This window comes from Chrysochloris asiatica, unplaced genomic scaffold (genome assembly GCF_000296735.1).
Source record: "Chrysochloris asiatica unplaced genomic scaffold, ChrAsi1.0 scaffold00034, whole genome shotgun sequence".
NCBI lineage: Eukaryota > Metazoa > Chordata > Mammalia > Afrosoricida > Chrysochloridae > Chrysochloris > Chrysochloris asiatica.
In genome coordinates, this window is record NW_006408552.1 from 17,921,640 (window position 1) to 17,942,065 (window position 20,426).

The window sequence follows — 20,426 nt, forward strand, 5'->3', positions numbered from 1 at the left end:
ATTTGCTCAGCATGCAGATTGGATAAAAATGGTAAAAGGATCCAAACCTTACACACACTTTTCTAGATTTTAAACCATCCAGTGTTCTCTTGTTCTGTTTGAACAACTGACTCTTGATCTATATACAGATTCCTGATGAGCACAATGAAATGTTCTGGAATATTCATTCTTCACAATATTATCCATAGCTGGTGATGATCCATATATATATATATATACACATTTCTTTGTTTCCTGAAAGAGTCTTCTTCAGTAGTTTCCTGAGCCAGTATGGACACAAATCACGGTCTGTCAGACCCTACACTCAGGATGCCAGTCACCCCAATGGTATGGCCACCATGGGAGCCAAGCACAACTGAGTGATCCAGAAATTCATACTCTCGATCCTGGGTCACCATATTCCCCTTCACACCAAATGCTAACAGTCAAAACCACCTACCAACTGAATGTAGGCTGTCCCCGACATACAAAGTATCTGTTACGGCGCACCACACTTAGCACCACCTGTGGAGTTCTTGTTTTTTGGTACATCGTAATGTTAGCAATATGTTGCAGCTCATTGTTTGCTGTTGTTATTCTTTGATATTCAAAAACAAAGAAAAATAAACAAACAAACAAAGTGGTACTCAACTTATGTCGAAACCAACTTAGGATAGAGTCATGGTTAGGACAGAAGCCCACAGTAAATTAGGGCTGACCTATATGAAGGGGCTTCAAAAATCTTGTGGAAAAATGAACTTTAAAGGTAATGGAATTTTCCTATGAACTTTCCGAAGCCCCCTCATGTAGACTATCTTCATAAGCCATAAATGGAAGGGGAGGGCTGGCATTTAAATACCACTTAATCAGAGAACTCTCATTCTAGAAGGATTTATCTTCTGTGTGTTGTTGTCTCATGCTGTCAGGTCCGTTTGGACTTACAGCGACCCCGTGTGACAGGGCAGAAGTGGGCTGTGAGCTTTAAGGGGGCACACTGCCAGGTCTTTCTCCTGTGGAGCTGCTGACAGGTTCAAAACAAATCACTATTCTTTTCGGTTAGTAGCCCAGACTTTAATCAGACTTTAACCAGTATGCCACCTGGGCTCCTGACCAGTTACTTAAAAAAAAAAAAAAATGGCAAGGCCTGATTTCATCTTTAGATTCCACCCATCTATCTCCTTTTCTTTAAAATCAGTGTTGCCTTCCCGCTGCTGCTCGATCACACAGACCCTTTAAAACACGCGTTTGCTGCTTGGCCAGAATTGTCAGAATAACCACAGATCAGGCGGTAAGAGCAGAGGGAACATTTTACTCCACCCCTCATTCCACGTGTCATATGAAATATATTAATCTTAACAACAAACAGTATGAATACAGTACTCAGTGGTGTGGAGTAAACAGTGAGTCCCGATTGCGAAATCAGAGGTTCTTAAAAAAAAAAATGGGAGTGGACGTGGTCCAGCCCAGGCACAGTTTTTTGGTGGGTCACACTGGGCAGGAAAAGCAGCCGTAAAAAAATAGACAGGGTAATTCATTGTTCCACCTTGCAGATCAGTAGACCCTTCATTTAGTTTTAAAGTCAACAGCAAAAAAATCAAAGCAAAAACAAACCAGGTGCCACTGAATGGATTCTGGCTCATGAGGACCTGTGTGTGCAGAGTAGAACTGCTCCATCAGGTTTTTGGTGGCTGCAATCTTTTGGAAGCAGGTCACCAGGCCTTTCTTTCTGGGTACCTTCAGGTCGGTGAGAATGGCCAACCAGGCTGGGAGCTGAGTGCTTCACTGACTGTGCCACCTGTGGGCTCCTGACACAAGTGTGCGTTTTGGGCCTTCAGGAGCTTCCACCAATGCCATTCCATCAGTCTTGAAGGAGGTTTTCTGGCTTGGGGTAGCCGAAGAGGACGAAGTCGGCTTCGTAGAGTTTGTACAGTTGCTGCCTCCAGGCCAGGGGGATCCTGGCGAACCAGTCCTCCTCCCAGCTGCTGGCGGTCCTGTTGCGGTAGCTGGGGGGGAAGTGGAGGAGCCGGTCCACCTGGAGGAGCCGCAGCAGCTGGGCGGCATCTTGGTCCAGCGTCTCCAGCTTGCCCACAAAGTCATAGTCAATCTGGCAGGGGTGGCAGAGGCGGTACACCTGCCTCCAGTGCTCATTGAAGGGTGCCAGCCTCTCAGTGCGTGGGTCCAGCAGGTACTGGATGAAGTTGGTGAAGGACACCTTCAGGCCAGCGCTGAAGGCCTGGCTGACAGAAGTGGGCAGGCTGGTGAGGTTGGAGTACATCTTCAGCATGGGCATGGCGAACTTGCGGTAGAACTCATCATTCTCCAGCTCAAACTTGCTGCGGAAGGCGGAGATGAGGCGGACGAAGGGGTCCCGCACGAAGAGGAACTTGGTGTACTTCTTCAGCTTGACTTTCATGAGGTGGCGAGAGAACTTGCCATAGCGGCGCCAAAACTTGTTGAAGGTCAGGTGGGTGCTAGAGTTATGGACATGTTCACGGGGAATGTCCAGGGGGTCCTGGTAGGGAGCTCCCTGGTCTAGCAGGCTTTCACTCAGGACGATCATCACACGCTTCCAGTTGGTGCAGGCCACCTTGGGCACATAGCAGTAGATGACCCCATGCCGGTCATCCACGATGAGGTGGTTCAGCTCGTAGTTGGGGATGTCGTCGAAGGAACGTTCCTTGGTGGGGAAGACAAAGCTGGAGTTGGCACAGAAGTCCCTGAGCACACGCCGTCTCTCGGCCTGCAGCCTGTCCTGGTCGGGCCTCTGCTTGGCATCATGGGGGGACCAGTCATAGCCCCTCACGTTCTCCTCCATGTTGCTCAGAGCAGGCTTGTTGGAGGCTGGTCGTGGGGGCGGCTCAGTCTGCTTTCTGGAAGGGTCATTCTGTGTCAGGCCCGAGCTAAGGAGCTTATCCAGAAACTCATCAACATCTGATGTGAAGTCCTTTCCCTCCTGAGGCTGGGCTGTGGGTAGTGGCTCTGGGAGGTGTGGCCTGGAGAGCGAGGTGTGCAGGTAGAAGTGGGCGGTGCCCACATTGTCCCAGTATACAATGATGAGAAGGATCATGAAGACGGAGCCCAGGGCCAGCCAGAGCCGGCAGGGCCTTGCTTTCACCATCCTGCCAGACACACAGGCACAACCGTCCACCTGGGCCTTCAGTCCAGGACGGCTGTGGGTGGACACTCACTCCAGGCAAGGCTGCGAGTGGGCCCTCACTCCAGACCCGGCAGCGGATGGGCCCTCACTCCAGGCTGGGCTGTGTGGGGCATGGTGCTCCAAGGAACCTAGGAAGGCAACAAGAAAGGAGAGGAGACTTCAGCCTCGGGGTCTCAGGTCCTTGCTCCTGATAAGCTGTGTGGAAGGGCCCTAGGGCTGTGGCTGAGAAGAAGGGACCCTGTCAGTGCTCAGGGGTTCAGGGAGGCAAAAGAGGATGGAAGCAGTCGTGGTGTCACAGGGGCTAAGTGCTGGACTGCTAACTTCAAAGTCTGCGGTTCAAACCCACCAGCTGCTCCTCGCGAGAAAGATAGGCGATCTGCTCTGTAGAGATGACAGGCTGGGAAACCCTATGGAGCAGTTGTACTTGGTCCTACAGAGTTGTGAATTGGCATGGACTCAGGTGGAGAATGATGCAGAGATGCAGAGAGGCACAAGGTCACATGAGAGGGAAGGTTAAAACTTAGCAGGAGCTCAAGTTCATACAAATGCTAATGATGCCCTGCCCCCCTCTCCATACACCTCTCACCTATACCTATGCCCCCTCACTGCTCTGCAGGCACCAATGGACCTGGTACTGGCTCCGTGCTCATTCCAGGAATCCAATGGCCTGTTAGTGTTCTCTAGCCACTGCTGCGGCTTTTGTGTATTCTTTTTCAAAAGCTTTATACTGTGATTTCAGTGAAGGGTTACAGAGCCAATCAATCTCTCTCATCCAACAGCTCATACACATTGTGTTTCATGATCCTGACTACAACCCCCACCATACAGCTGCGGTCTTCCCACTTCCTCCCTGTGCTTCCTCCTCCTGTCCCATCCTTCTGCCTTCTGAGCTTGCCCTCAAATGCTGCCTGTTTGCTCATGGATGGTTGATGCCTCTAAGGGAGTGTGGGTCTCCCTGGTGTGACTGTTTACTTTATAGGCTGATTGTTTGGGTTTGCATTATTCTTTTTTTTTTTTTCTAATTGAGAAACTAGCAAGTGCTTATAGCAAATGGGTCATGGTGCAGAAGGTGGCGTGGCTTTCCTCAGGGACAGTGCAGGCATGGTGACCAGTCAGGGATGAGAGTCCAGCTACTTAGACTGGGACAAGTGAGAGACTTCCAGGCTCCATGGAGTGCTCTGGGGATCGCTGAGCACTGGCCCCTGGATCAAAGATGGGATGCTGCCTGAACCTCAAACGTGAGGGTGAGGTAGGATGAGTCCAGAGGGCCAGCCTGTTGAGGGTGGGTCCTATTCACAGGCAGGAGTGGTTAGCAGGCCCAGCCAGCTCAGGAGCCAGGGCAGGCAGTCACCGTGAGCAAAGGGGTACAGTCCGTGATGACAGGTTTGTACGACTTTCACCACCAGATGCTGTCAACACTGAAAAGGCCAAAGGAAGCCACCCTGGGCCTAGTCCCAGTCTCCCCAGTGCCACTTCTGTTCCAGGGACTCTGCTAAGTACCAAGGGCATTGTAGAAAATGAGATACAATCTTTGACCAACTATGGAGGTGTTACTTTTGTTGTTTAGTGCCATGGAGTCAGTTCTAACTCACAACAACCCTGATTCAGGGTTTCTGAGGCTTTAAATCTTTGCAGAAGCAAAAAGTCTCAATCTTTCTCCTGCAGAGAGGCTGGTGGACTCAAACAGTGGACCTTGTGATTCTCTATCCACCACAGCACTCCCAACTATTGAAATAAAGAATGCTCACTGAAGTCTTGGTGTGGTGCTGTAGGATAAGCACTGGACTACAAGTCTGTTTGAACTGCAAGGTTGGCGATTCAAAGTTGCCAGCTGCTCCTTGAGAATCCTATACAGGGTCACTGTGAGTCGTAACTGACTTGATGGTACTTAACAACAACCAAATTAGGTTCAGATAACCTAATTTGGTTGTTAGTAGTGCCAGCTCGAAGATCAGGTGACAATTTGGTACCTGGTACAGGAGGCACTCCACACCCCATACCTCTCTAGAGCTCCAGAAAACAAGGATGGCCACTACCCTGGTCCAGAGGTCAGGGCTCTTTCCTCCCTGTACTGACCAGAACTCCATTACACATCCTTTCAGGGGCAGGGGAATCAAAGGCCAATGCACACAACCACATTCAGTCAGCAATACCTGATGACTTGAAGCCTTCTGGAAAAGTCCAGTGGCCTGCACCCTGTTTTTGGCATGCATATCTGAACCCACTTATGGTTCCCCAGCAGGGCCACATCTCACCTCACCTCCTCCCGAGGTTGGCACCTGGACCCCACATCTCCCAGTGAAGGGGGTAGCTGCAGGGGTGATCATATGGATTACATCACGGCTCAGGTGTCCACAGGCAGCCACATGGCTTACGTATGCTGCTGAAGACAACACTCAGAAAACGAGGTCAGCCCCAAAAGAGAATAAACACTGATGACCTCAAGTAGCCAGAACCCGGACAAGACTGCATGCAGGACACAGGTGACCTCTGTCATGGAGACGTCTACATAGGAACAGACGGACCGCCTCTTTGGAATGCTCCAGAACAGAGTCTCATTGCTTTTCTTCGCAGGCTAAGTGCTTCTCTGAGTCTGTACTTCTCAGATGCATTCAGCTCTACTCTGAGAAGGCACTGCACCTGGCACATAATACCTTCTCATGAAATGTGCCTAAATGTCTGTGAGGTGGCAATCTGGATGTGTTCTCCATCCACATCTGCCCTTGTCCTCCTAAGTGAGAACATGGGAGGGGTTGAGGTGCCAGCTGGCAGAACAATGTTTCACGGTCATCGCTGCCCTCAGCCCGTGTATCCTGAGCCCCACCAGGGAAACACCACCCTCTGCCAGTCCATACCACTGCTCCACATAGATGCAATTCTTTAATACATTGAACTACATAAGTATTATAAAAGCATTACTGCTGTCTTAGGCTGGGCTCTCCAGTGAGTGCAAAACCAGGAATATACACACACATACAGAGAATTATTTCAAAGAAATGGCTCACACAGTTTGGGAAGCTGGCAAATCCCAAATACATGGGTCAGGAGGTAAGCTGGAGACATCTCCTGGAGACTCATGTGGTTGATGGGACCCACAAACCCCTCTCGAAGGTCAGACAACAGGCTGCTGGTTTACATCCCAAGAACCGTAGGTCAGAGGATGGTAAGTCAGTTACAGGATAGAGTGTGAGGTTGTTTGCCAGAACATCCGTATATACTGGCTGCAGGCCACATCCCTAAAGAAATGCCCCTTACATCAGATTGCAAAACAGAAAATAATTCCAAAGTACTGAGACTCATGGCTGAGCCAACATGACATTAACATTAACTATCACAAAAGTCAAGGAGCTCTGATAACATAGTGGTTACGAATCGGGCTGGTAACCTCAGGGTCAGTAGTTCGAAACTACGAGCTATTCCATGGGAGAAAGATGAGGCTTTCTGCTCCCATAAAGATTTACAGCCTCGGAAACCCTGAATAGGGTCGCTATGAATGAGAACTGACTCCACGGCACATAACCACCACCACCACCACCATCACAAATGTTACTTCAAAAACACTGAGCTATATCAGGTGCATTTTTCTGGTCCTTACAAACAACACAGCTGGTATCTCAGCTCAGTCCCCTTGAGCCTGTTCAAGGGTGTGTGTGGGAAAAGAACAAATACATTGTTAATGTTTTTAAGATGTTCTCACAGCTATACTCACACAATTTTGTAGTCTATTTTAAAATTAGAGCCTAAGTACCCCCCATGTTGCTTGCTGAAAGTAAAGAGGGCTTGCTTGAAGTCCTTACTGATGAAGATCAAAGACTACAGTCTCCACATACAGAAAACAAAAATCGCCACAACTGGACCAATAAATAGCATCATGATAAAGAAGACTGAAGTTGTCAAAGACTTCACTTTACACGGATCTACCATCAATACTCATAAAAGCAGCAGTCAAGAAATCAACTGATGCCTTGCATTGGTCAAATCTGCTGCAAACAACCTCTTTAAAGTGTTCAAGAGCAAAGATGTCACTTTGAGGACTAAGGTGAGTCTGGCTCAAGCCATGGTATTTTCAACTGCCCCCTATGCACGTGAAAGCTAGTCAGCAAACAAGACTGAAAAATTGATGCGTTTGAACGATGGTGTTGGCAACGAATATCGAATACACCATGGACTGCCAGAGGAACAAACAAACCTGTCTTGGAAGAAGTACAACCAGAATTATCCTTAGAAGTGAGACTGGTGAGATGTTGTCTCACGTACTTTAGACATGTGTTCAGGAGGAACTAGTGCCTGCAGAAGGACAACATGCTTTGTAAAGTGAAGGGCTAAGTGGAAAAGAGTAAGACCCCCAAGGAGATAGACTGACACAGTGACCTGTAACAATGTGTTCAAACAAAGCGATGATTGTGGAGATGGTGCAGGACTGGGCAGTGTTTCGTGATGAGTCAGAACTGACTCCACAACACCTGAGAACAAGTACATGTGTTTTTAGTTTCAAGATTGTTCCATTTCTAGAATGTCTAATGATAAACAGTTTTTTCAGATGAAGATGAAACCACACACCCTGCCCCAAAATAACAATTTACCGAAAGCTTCAAGTTGCAAAGGAGAAGAATCACTTAGAATGTCAAATGATTTAAGAGGCAAGTTTCCAATTTAAGATCAAGACTAACAAATAGGGCAGAGGTTAAGCAGGGTGTAGAATCATATCCAAGGGCACAGACAAGATGCTTAGCAAACTAAGAAACAGAGAACAGACTACTGGACCTGACAGCCAAATACGTTTGCTTATTTTTCTGCCAAGAAATATTATGTTCACATTAATAGGTGCCAGTGACTACAACATGTTATAAAAATTATAACTCTCTTTTTATTAGAGTCCTGGTGTGGTGCTGTAGGATACACTGAACTGCTAACCAGAAGATTGGCAGATCAAACCCACCAGTTGCTCCTCGGAAACCAGATATAGGGTCATTATGAGTCAGAACCGATTTAACGTACTTAACAACAACTTTTATTAGTAACCTAATAAGATATCAAGGAGCCCTGGTGGCACAATGGTTAAGTGTTTGGCTACTAACTGAAAGGCTGGCTGTTCAAATTCACCCAGGAGCTCTGCAGAATAAAGACCTGGCAATCTGTTCCCATAAGGATTAACCAAGAAAACTCTCCGGGGCAGTTCTACTGTCATGTAAGTCAGACTCAACTTGATAGCACCCAGAGAGCACAATGGTAAGACTTCATTCTGTTTAATTGCAAGGAAAAGGCAGGGTCGAAATATTCTGGGGATAAAACAATGTATTATTATTATGAATACCCAGCTGCCATCCATCCTAACTCATAGCGCCCCCCTGTGTGTCAGGGTAGAACTGTGGTCCAGACAGTTTCCAGTGGCTGGTTTTTAGAAGCAGATCACCAGGTCTTTGGGCCAAATCACCTCTGGTCAGACTCACATCTCCAGCCTTTTGGTGAGCAGTAGGCATGTTGCCGTGTGTTCCACCAGAGGTTCCATTGGTGTCAACAGTGTTGCCACTGAATGAGCTCTTACTACCCCTCCTGCACCTTACCTATAGACCAACTATCTTGCTGGTAGTGCAGTGGGTCAGGCATCTGAACTACAAGGTCAGCAGTTCAAACACACCAGCCTCTATGCAGGAGGAAGGTGAGGCTTTCTGCTCCTGTCAAGATTTACAGTCTTGGACACCATGTATAGGGTCATGAGTCAGAAGTGATCCGATGGCAGCAAGTGGGTGTGAGGAGTTCATCCCCTTTACACAACAGTTTCATTGAGAGCAGCATTACCCTGTACAGACAAGGAAACTTGAGGCTCAGAGAAGTAAAACAAGAATCTGAACTCAAGTCTGACTCCCAGAAGTTAAGCTCTACTACATTCCCTCTGAACTTTCTTACTGCTCAAAGAATCCTTTTCTGAAAACTGCTTTACGATCTATACCTGGCATGGAGTAAACAGCATATATCTTAAACGGACAGTCTGTTAAGCTTTGACACCTGTGTGTACAATCAAGACGGGGAGCCTGTCCCTCCTGTCCTGTTTCCTTGTGCCCCTCTATAACCCCTCCCAAAACCCTCTCTCCCCCACCCCAATTACCAGTCACAACCTGCATTTTCTAGTTTTATATCCACGGAAGGATGCCATCCTCACTTGTACAGTCTGCCTTCTCCCACTTGGCATAAGAGCTTTGGGACCCATCCGAACCACCACTAGTCTACTTTGTTTTCTGTTGCCGAGTAGTGTTTCCATTGTGAAAGGTACCGACCCACTCATTAGTGTATTACACACACACATGTGCGTAAGCACATACAGCCCTCCTGGGGATTTAAGTCATAAGCACAAGTTTGGTTTTATTCAAGATTTAACTTAGCCAGGGAGGCGGGAACTTAAATGTTCAGATCTTGACTCTGTATCTCTGTCACACACAGACAAAACATTGTCAGTGCCCTAGCTCTCCTGAAAGATAGGCGGGCATCATCTGAGACGAAAATGCCCCCAGAGCACTGGCTGCAGCTGGAACAAGTCCCCTTCAGAGCTGAGTCAGAGTGAGACTGCAGCCAGAGCCCGCTCTGCTGGATGAGAGCGGAGGGACAGACTCATTTGGTATTTCTTATGAACAGTCCTGGGGTGGCTCCTGCTCAAAGACAGATGTTTAACCAAAGTCACTCCAGGTTTTCCTCTCTTGGCCTCTGAGCACTAGAGTGTTGGTCTCTTAGTCCAGAATCCATTTAACATTTGAAGCTTTATTCTCCAGCTACCCTTCTCTCCCCATGATTGCTTCGAAAAGACTGGGATTTCTAGGACTTGGTTCCACATCTGCTCTCTGCACGTGGCAGATTCACTGGGGCCTGAGACCTCATGGTGGATCTGCATCACACTTACTTAAAAAACGGCTTGTCATTTACAAACTTCCCATCTGTCATTTGTTGGACTGCAGTGGCTTGTGTGTTGCTGTGACGATGGAAGCCATGCTGCTGGTATCTTAAATAACAGCAGGGTCACCATGGTGGACAGGTTTCAGCAGAGCTTCCAGACTCAGAGAGACGGAAGAAAGGCCAGGAGATGGACTTCTGAAAACCAACAAAAACCCTATGCATCACCACAGGACATTGTCTCATACAGTGCTGAGCGGTCAGCCCCGGGCGGGGTTGGAAGGCCCTCAGAATACAGCTGTCTTTACCATGGCCTAGAGCTTCCCAGTGGGGGTGAAATGGTGTAAAAACCCATCCACAGCCACCAAGTTGATTCCAACTATAGCAGCCCTAGAGGGCAGAGTAGAACTGCCACGCAGGGTTTCCAGGACCGTCATCTTTATGGAAACAGACTGTCATCTCTTCCTCCTGCAGAGTAACTGTGGGTTCCAGCTGAGTGCTTAACCACAGAGCCACCAGGACTGATGAAGATGGCATCTGGCTTGGCTGTGTGCTGTGGAGTCGGTTCCAACTCACAGTGACCCTGTATAGGGTTTCCGAGACTGTAAATCTTTACGAGAGCAGAAAGCCTCATCTTTCTCACGCAGAACAGCTAGTAGTGTCGAACTGCTGACTTTACAGTTCGCAGCCCGATTCGTAACCATTACGCTATCATAGGACCAAGCAATACTTCATTCTGAGGAGTGGCTGGTGGGTTTGAACTGCCAACCTTATGGTCAGCAGCCCAATGCTTACCCAGGAGCACCATACCAGCAGTACTTCATTCTGCTGACATGTGGTTGCCATGAGTCAAAACCATCTCCACAGGCATCACCACCAACAGTTAGGAATTTCCAGTGAGACGTGGAACACACGTCACTCAATGAGCACGGTGTAAACTCTCCCCCACGGCAGCTATGTGGAAAGCAGTCATAATCTGGTCATTCAGGGAGGGTACACTAAGACCAACAACCAGCTCCCCCAGACCATGAGGCATCCTTCCCATAGACGGTTGCTGACCCCTGACAGCCTTCCTGCTGCCCTGACTGGCAGAGGTGGTCAGTGCTTAAGCAGGGAGCATCCCAAGTACCTCCAAACAATGGTATTCAACTTCCCATGATGCTCACCTCAAACTACAGCCATGGTGCATTTCTGCAAGTCCCAGACACTTGTGCAGACTAGGGTACCACTAGAGAGTCCCAGGACACAAAGTGGAGTGGCCAGGACCTGAGGCATATAGATGGCACAAGCCAATAAGGGGGTAGACATTCACAATGTGAAGACCGACGGGGCTTGCTAGTTGCATCCACCTGTGTTACAGTGACCTCAGTAACAGGAGTGTGTGTGTGTGAAATGTCCACAAAGAGAACGTCCGTCACTACAGACAGGCCTCAGAGATCCATGTTCGGTTTACAATAACACAGTTTGCATTTATCCCCACAAGTGTATAGAGGGGAGTCCTGTTGTGGTACTACTGCAGGATCAGCACTGAACCACAAGGTCAGTCTGACCTGCAAAGGCTGGAGGTCCAAATCCACCAGCCATTCCTCAGAAACCCTGTACAGGGTCACCATGAATCAGAACCAACTTGACGAACAACAGTAGGGTATACAGGAGTTACTAGACTGTCGTCTATGAAGCATGCGATTGTATGAGAAAAGAGTTTCAAATATGAAGACGTGGACAGAGGGATACGGAGACACAAAGTAAGCACATGCCTTGGAAAAATGGCACCGAAAGACTCGCTCCACCCAGGGGAGCCACAAAGCTTCCATCTGTAAGAAACATATCTTCAGAGTACAATAAAGTGAGGCACAGTAAAGCCAGGAAGACCTGCAACCCTCAGTTTGGGGATTTGGATTTTTCTCACTGCTTTAAGTGGTGGTGCAGTGGGTTAAGTGTTGGGTTGCTAATCAAAAGGTTAGTAGTTCAAGCATACCAGCCGCTCCTTTAAAGAAAGACGTGTAGTCTGCTCCCATAAAGATTTACAGCCTGGGAAACCCTATGGGGCAGTTCTAATCTGTCCTCTGGGGTCCCCCATGGGCTGGAATCCACTTGTCGACAGCGTATTTTTTAGTTTACTTTACTTCATTATGTTTTTTCCAGTATTTGACTTGGTTGACTTTGAGCATTTGTTGTTGCTGCTATCAGAGAAAAAAAAGCAGTTGTCATTTTTCAAAAATACCTAATACTAACCAAAAAAGGTGTTAAATATGCTGCAGAACCATCTAGAAGGCTAAACAGTTACCTTCCCTGGCACACCCTCCCACAGTCAGCAGGCTGTTTGATTTGCAATTTGCTTTTTAATCAAACCTTAAATTTAAAAAATATCTTTACAATATGGGGTGCATTAAAAAAAGAGAGGTGCTTTCCTGGGGATGGCTGAGCTCTCGTGTGTGTCTGCCCCCAAGCCTTTCCACTTGACAGCCCTCTGAGGCACAGTGTCAGAGCAGCCACGGGTCAATTTCAGCATCAAGGTACAAGGGCGGTACTTTACGCCAACACTATTGCTGTTTTTCCTGACCTCAAACAAGCCACATAAACAGCAGTTGTTGGAACAAGACGCCTGAGTGAGGATTCTGAATGGCCTCGTGAAAGAGGGCCTCTGAAAGGCAAGGACTGTGACAACTGCATTCCAAAACGTCTACAGATTATAAACTCACAGTTTTTTTTTAACTGCCAAGTGAAAACAAAAGCAAGAAAGCCAAAGACAGCCAGAGAGCATGAAAAGTATCCTTGCTGTGAGCTGACTCTGAATCGTGGTGATCTGATCGTGTGCGTCAGAGTGCGAATGGGCTCCACCGGATTTTCAGAGCCCAGTTTTTCAGAAATAGGTAGCCAGGCCTTTCTTACGAGACATCCCTGCGTGGACTCAAACCCCCAAACCTTTCAGTGAGCAGGTGAGTGTGTTTACATTTTGCACTTCCCAGAGACTCCCCAGAGAGCACTGCCAATAACAATCTGGGGAGTTCTGACCCAGTTATATGTGAGGCTGGGCCTGAAGTTCTAAGTTAGCTCTTCACTGTGGGCTGAGGACTGGGGATGTGAGCTGAGGGGGAGACAGATGTGAAAAGCCACAGTGACAGCTGGCATTCTGACCCTGCCAGCCTCACACCCAAATCAGTGAACAACACTTAGCTCATCAAGCCATTTCTCATTCACAGAAAGACAACTAGACTCACTGCTCAGAGAAAGACTGGGGGAACTCCCAGGACCATGGCCCTTCGACACTCTCAGGCCTGGAAGGGAACGCAGTCCCTGGAATTCAACTTTTACCCAAACCAGAAACAGGTCTACATTGTTGCTGTTAAGTGCTGTCAAGTCAGTTCCAACTCACAGTGACCCTGTATAGGATTTCCAAGGAGCAGTTGGTGGATCTGTACCACCAACCTTGCAGGTAAGTCCAGATAGGTCTACAAGGTGAACAGTAACTCCAAGGAGGTACACACACCTTAGAACAATCAACCATCGGAGACCAAAAGGCAAGAAGGGACAGGAAAGAAGGAGGAATGGAAACGGGAGACAAGTGGGAAGAGCTCTGTTACGTAGTGGGGATGGCAATCAATGTCACATCCAAATGTGTCTGAATTGTTGAATGCAAAACCAATTCACCCAAATCACAATGAAAAAATAAAGAAAAAACAGAACTTTCCTTCAGGCTGGCCCTGATGCATGGCAACTCCAAGTGTGTGACAGAACTGAGCTCCATATGGTTTTCAAGGGCTGGTTTCTTCTTAGGCATCTCACACTGGACTCAAATCTCTAGTCAATCATTGAGCATTGTTTGTACCCCACAGGAGCTCCATAAACGAATGAAGCAGGGTGTCAAGTGTAAACACTGTAGCTAGGAAGACTGAGTTGTTTCTTAGCCCAAGGGCGGGGTTGTTAAATCATTTTCACACATACACAATGTGGCAGGATGTGAGGCAAGAGCCAACTGGGCAGCTGTGGATGAGCCAGCCAGCGCCCATGCTGCCCGTCCACGTGGGGCCTGCTGATCTAAACGACCCTTCACACACACAGCAGGCACTGAGGGGGTTAGGATGAGCTGCTATCAGGGCATGTTCCCCAGCCCCCTGCCAGGTCCACAGGGAGGCCACACTGAGATCTTTATGTGGATGACACTTTGACAGCAGAACTGGCACTACAGAAAGATTAAGCAACACTTGCTTTGTCATTTGGATTAGGATAAGGATTAGCACTGGGCTGCTAACCTTATAAGGTCAGTGGTTCAAACGCACCAGCTTGCTTCTTGGAAACCCTATGCAGTGTCGCTATGAGTTAGAACCGATTCAACAGCACTTAACAACACCATTCTAGATAATGGGAGTCTAGATAGCACAAGTGGTTTAAAATTACCTGTTAATCCAGGTTAATTTTACAGCTGGTGGTTTGAACCCACCCAGATGTACCATGGAAGAAAGGTCTGGCAATCTGTTTCCATATAAATGACAGCCAGTGTCTTTTGAATCATGGTTTCCCTGGCATACCATTATAAACTAGACACTTGAGGGGGAGAGAAAGGAATAGCCAGAAATATCACCAAAGAAAGCTTATAAGTCCATCTTCTGTCTATAACTGATTGGAATACCTAAAACGGGAATACAACGTGCCCAGTGAAGGAGGCATTCCTGCAGAGCCTCTGCATTACGTAAGCCCATAGGTGGAATCCTGAACCTCACTCAGAATTTTCTGAGGTGGGAAATTTCCACCTGAAAGGACAAGCAGACCAGCCTGGAGTGGCCAGAAGAACAGAAGACACTTCTTGAAAGAAAGACTGATAGAAAAAAAATACAAAACAATAATGGCAGTCCGACTGATTACTACAAGAACAAGCAAGTTGCTTGCCCAGGAGACATCAAGGCAAGTGGTTGGGTCCCCTCAGGACAAACCCCCTTCCAAGACTAAGATTCAATGGGAATACACCCTCTAATTGGTGACCATGTTAGTCACCGATAAGGGGAATTGACAGAAAAACAGCAATGAAGCTTTGAGCTAAGCCCTACAATGCTCAATAGACTCCTGTGAACCAGGAGTTGGGGAGACCTGGTCAGCCAGCAGTGTGGCAAGACCTGGGGACTCTTGGGCCCAGAGTCAGTGACATAGCCACAGAGGACTAGGGTGGAGAGTGAAGCATCCAGCTGATAAGAAGAGAGGGCATATGCATAAGAACACCCACACTTGCAGATAATACCCACTTGACCTGGCTTCAATGACTGGATGATCAGAGCTCAACAGAACAAGAAAGAAGAGGAAAAAAGAGAGTAATCTGATACAATTTGATGAACTTGACCTACACCTATGGATGCAGTAGCTCAAAAGAGGGAACAAATCTTTACAGCAAGGATCATTCCCACCCCCTCCATACATAGACAGGGATGGCCAACTTGGACATTGGCTACCCAAAATGAGGGGGCTACAAAGGCAAGAAGTGACTGACTTACAAGCTTTCAAGAGGTAGCCTAGATGCAAAGGACGTGGAGGAAGGTAGAATCTACACTGAGCAGTTTCCAATCTGCCTGGGTGGGGCTAATGAAAGACAATGGGGATAGGTCTCTAGTTATAACAATAGTGAATAATTGTTATCAAGACTGACAGTGAGGGTTGGAAATGTAAAGGTAGACATTTTGTAGCAAAAGGAGGGGAGTGATTGATTACGCAGTCTAGGAGCCAAAGTCCCTGGAACCATCAAAGTAGAAGAGCAGAGTGCGGGACCCTACCCAGAGAAACAGTGATGCCAGAGATGGAGGTAGAGACAATGATGTGGAGAAACGGAGCGGCTGAGGACTCTAGACCCAGAGAGGGAGAGGGACTGCAACAGACACTTCACAAAACAATTTCCAGAAGAAGAGGCAGCGCTCCATTTCAAACAAGTTCTTGTCCCAAATCTGTCTGTAAGTACAATCTGTATGTTAAAAATCAGAATAGGTATGATTCATACTGAATATCAGCCTAATATGTGTCTTCGTATATAGTATACGGAGTCCTGATATGGTGCTGCAAGATAATGCATTGGATGGCATGGTTGGTTTGAATCACAAGGTTGGCAGTTCAAATTCACCAGCTGCTCAAAAACCCTATACAGGATCACTATGAGTTGGAACTGACTTGACAGTACTTAACAACAACAATAACATATTACAGAGTGGACCCTTCTATGCAGAAAATACAATATAGGAATGCCTTAAATGCCCTAAAATACAGTCATAAAAAGAAATATAATACAGTAACCATAATAATGTTTTGATGCATATTGCAAAGTAACATCCATGTTATTATGAACTACTTACTGTACACCCCTTGAATTTTTAATATAACAGAGCTTGGGGGCAGGGGCTGGCTCATAACTATGGGTGGCAGGTAAGTGGGACTTTCGTAAGCCGGGAACTGTCTATAGTCAGAAAGCACACAGAATGGAGCTCACCATGGTTAGTCATCAGGGTTGTGCAAACTGAAACCACAAGACACCAATGAGTATCACCAGTTCTGATGGGAGCTTGCAACTCGAACAGGTGAGAATACAAAATGGTAAGTCACTAAGCAAAGCAGGCTGGCAGTAAAAGGTACACTCTGTGACCTGCAACTTCACTTCTGAATAACGGCCCTAGAGAATGAAACTACACCCACCAGAAGATATGCAGAACGCTCATCACAGCATTCCTCCAAATAGCTACACACGCAGGGCCCCAAAGAGCCTTTGTTGTTGTCGTCAAGTGGTTCCAGACTCGTTTTTGTTATTAAGTTCGGTCAAGTTGGTTCCAACTCATAGTAACCCTGTATAGGGTTTCCGAGGAGTGACTGGTGAGTTTGGACTGTCAACCTTGGGGTTCAAGACTACCTTGAGGTCGAGGGCTTATCCTATGGCACTACAGCAGGATGCTGTATAGTCGATTTCGACTCACAGTGACCCTGGGGGACAAAGTGGGCCTGCCCCATGGGGATGCCAAGGCTGTCATCTCTATGGAACCAAACTGCCTCACAGGCTAGAAAATTCGAGCCACACACCTTTCTGCTAGCCGCTGAGAACTTAAACACTGCATCACCAGGCTCTTTAAAGAGAAACCGAACCCACTGTCAGAGTTAATTCTGACTCACTGTGATGCTGGGGGAACAAAGCAGGATGCCCCATAGGGATGCCAAAGCTGTCATCTTTATAAAGGCAAGCTGCCTTACCTTTCTCCTGCGGTGTGGCTGGTGGGTTTAAACCAACAACTTTTTGATTAACATCGGAGAGCTTTACCTACTGTGCCACTCACCCACTGTCATTGAATCGATTCCAACTTAAAGTGAACCCACAGGACAGAATGGAACTGCCCCATAGGATTCTGAGGTTGTAAAGCTGTAGGGAAGTCCTGGTGTGGCGCTGTAGGATAAACACTGGACGGCAAGGTCAGTTTGAACTGCAAGAACAGGGTTCAAACTCACCATCCACTCCTCAGAAACCCTACACAGTTCACTATGAGTCAGAACTGACTCAACAGCACCTAACAGCAACCACAAAGCTGTATCCCCTTGGAGTGGTTGGTGCATTCAAACTGTTGACCTCTGGGTTAACAGCTGACGTTTTTACCCACAGTGCCACCAGGGCTCATCAATTTACACAGCACTAGATGACAACCCCCGCCCCCGCATCCTGAAACCGATTTTCACAGAGTACCACTAAGACAACAGTTTGCTTATAAAAGGACTTTCTTTGTATTCCATTAACCCTGTGGACCAATTTGGCAGCATACATGGTCATTTAGAAATGAAAATAGAAGGTTGATTTTGGTCCCTGAAAACTCTGCCCAACCTGGCCTTTGAAGCCCCCATGAGTTGAAATCCACTCGATGGCTGGACAGGCGACTCCTGGGCCACACCTCACAGGATATCAGTCCACACACATGCACACCAAGCCAACAAGCACCCGAGCCCTCAGAAGGTAGGACCCTGTCTAGATGCCTCACAGCGCTGAAATCTGTTGTGAGACATTTGACTTTGGAATGCAAAAGATAAACTGACCCACAAGAGTTCAGGCAACTCAAACAAATTACTTCAATGGGAAACTATTGCAATATATGTCACTGAGTCGTTTGAGTACCAGCTGGGGAATGGGTGAGAAACAAGACACATTGCAGAAAACATAAAACAGACACGCCTCGGAGATACTACAGGCTTGGTTCTAGAGCATAGCACGAAAGTGAGTCACAAGCTGCTTTTGGTTTCCCCGTGCAACTAGAAGTGATGTTGAGACCAGATGGTTGTCACAATAAAAAAGTGTGAAATCTTAAGAAAAGGACCAAAATGGGACAGAGACTCGAAGTAAGCATGCACTGTTGGAAACATGGCATTGACAGACTTGCTCAACGCACGGTGACCACAGACCTTCAATGTGTAAAAAAAATGCAGTACTTGAGGAGCATAAGAAAGTGACGTATGCCTGCACTGCTGAGAAATTTGTGTAAAAATTGTCAAATGGGAACCTAATTTGTGGTATAAACTTTCACCTTAAACATAATATGAAAACAAAAATGCTGCCCAGGGATTTACCCTCAAACTATATACATGCAGACCCTCTCCTCCCCTCAACATCCTGACCACCACCAGCAGGACGAAGCCTCCATTAGCTCTTACCTACACAAAGCTTGATCAATCTCAGCCTGGTTCCCCTGCTCCACTCTGATGACACCCAGATAACCCACTTCCAGTCCAGCAGCCACATGCTCTCAAGCTGACCCAGATTCATGGCAACCCCACATGTTTTAGAGTAAAACGGTGATCTGTAGGGTTTTCAATGGCTCCGTTTTCAGACTTTGCTTGCCAGGCCTTTCTTCTGAGGTGCCTCTGGTTGGACTTGAATCTCCAATTTATGGGTGTGTTCACCATTTGCACCAGCAGGGACTCCTTTCAATCCAGTTGTTGTTACTGTTGTTGTTAGGTTTTGTTGAGTCAGTTCCAACTGAAGGCAATATAAAACAGAACGAAACACTGCCCGGTCCTGTACCATCCTCACAATTATTGTTATGTTTGAGTCCATTGTTGCTGCCACTGTTATCAACAATCCATCTCCTTTTCAATGACCCTCCACTTTAGCAAGCATGATGGCCTTCTACAGGGTCTGGCCTTTCCTGATAACGTGTCCAAAGTATGTGAAGCAAAGTCTGCAAATCTTCACTTCTAAGGAGCATTCTGACTGCACTTCCTCCAAGACAGATTTGTTCATTCTTTTGGTATCCATGGGATACTTTTCTTCTCTAACACCATCATTCAAAGAAATTAATGCTTCTCTCGTCTTTGAGTAGCCAGTTATCTGGTTAAAAGTCAGGTTATGTTGCATCTTTGTTCTAGACCTTCCAACCCTTGGAGTCCAGTGGATTCCCATTTCCAGTCCCCCCAAAACCCTGTGTGAGTGGACCCCACTAATCGGGTGTCTCTCCAGCCCCCTATACTGATTCCACTTCATTCACGGAGGCCTTCTGGCTGTCCATCAACTGCCCTCACAGACACCTACCATAAGGCCTTTGCACTCACCGCCCCTCCTGTCTGGGCTACTCACCATCTAAACAATTCAGGGTACAGTCCCTCTTTCCTACACCTTGGCCCCCAACCCCGACCCGCCACTCTCACAGCCCGGGTTGTTTTTCTGCAGCGTTTATCATCAAATGTGAGTGTGTTGCTATTGTTTGTGGCTGTCCATTCAGCTCTGACTCATGATGGCCCCACCTGGGCAGAGTAGAACTGCTCTGTAGAGTTTTCAAGGCTGTGACCTGCCAGAGGGAGATCGCCAGGCCTTCTGCAGAGACAACTCTGGGTAGGTTTGTACCTTCAACCTTTCAACAATCAGTATCTGTTGTTCCTCGGTGACTCCAAAAATATTCTATATTCATGTGTTTACAGCCTGATGTGGCACTGTAGGATAAGCACTGGACTGCTAACTCTAAGGTTGGCGGTTCAAACCTACCAGTCGTTCTCAGAAACCCTAAACTAGGTCGCTATGAGTCAGACCCAACTTGACAGCACTTAACAACAAGGTGTGTTTATTTGCTTGTTGGTAAAAATCGAAACTATAAACATTAAAACTGAGGAGAGTGGGTACCTGGCCTGTCTGTTACAACTATGTCCTCATGGAATCACCGCCAACCCATGGCATCCCCATGTGGGTCAGAGTAGAACTGTGCTCCATGGAGTTTCAGAAGCACAGTGCCAGATCTTTCTTCCTAAGGCTCAGAAGACTCACAGTGCCTATTATGTTGTTATTGTTGGGTGCTGTCAAGTCACGCACTGATACACAACATAACTTACTTTCTGCCACACAGTAACTGTTCAACAGTTGTTTTGCCAACACAATATAGGAAGATGAAACATACCCTGATGAGATCATTTTCCAAGC

General features: G+C 47.2%; 1 protein-coding gene across 1 annotated transcript; it reads right to left on the reverse strand.

The window, feature by feature from the left end:
- Positions 1-1,837: 1,837 nt before the first annotated feature.
- On the reverse strand, positions 1,838-3,097 carry CHST12 (carbohydrate (chondroitin 4) sulfotransferase 12). Its single transcript, XM_006859787.1, has one exon. The coding sequence runs from the start codon at positions 3,095-3,097 to the stop codon at positions 1,838-1,840; it is 1,260 nt and encodes a 419-aa protein (XP_006859849.1).
- Positions 3,098-20,426: the final 17,329 nt, after the last annotated feature.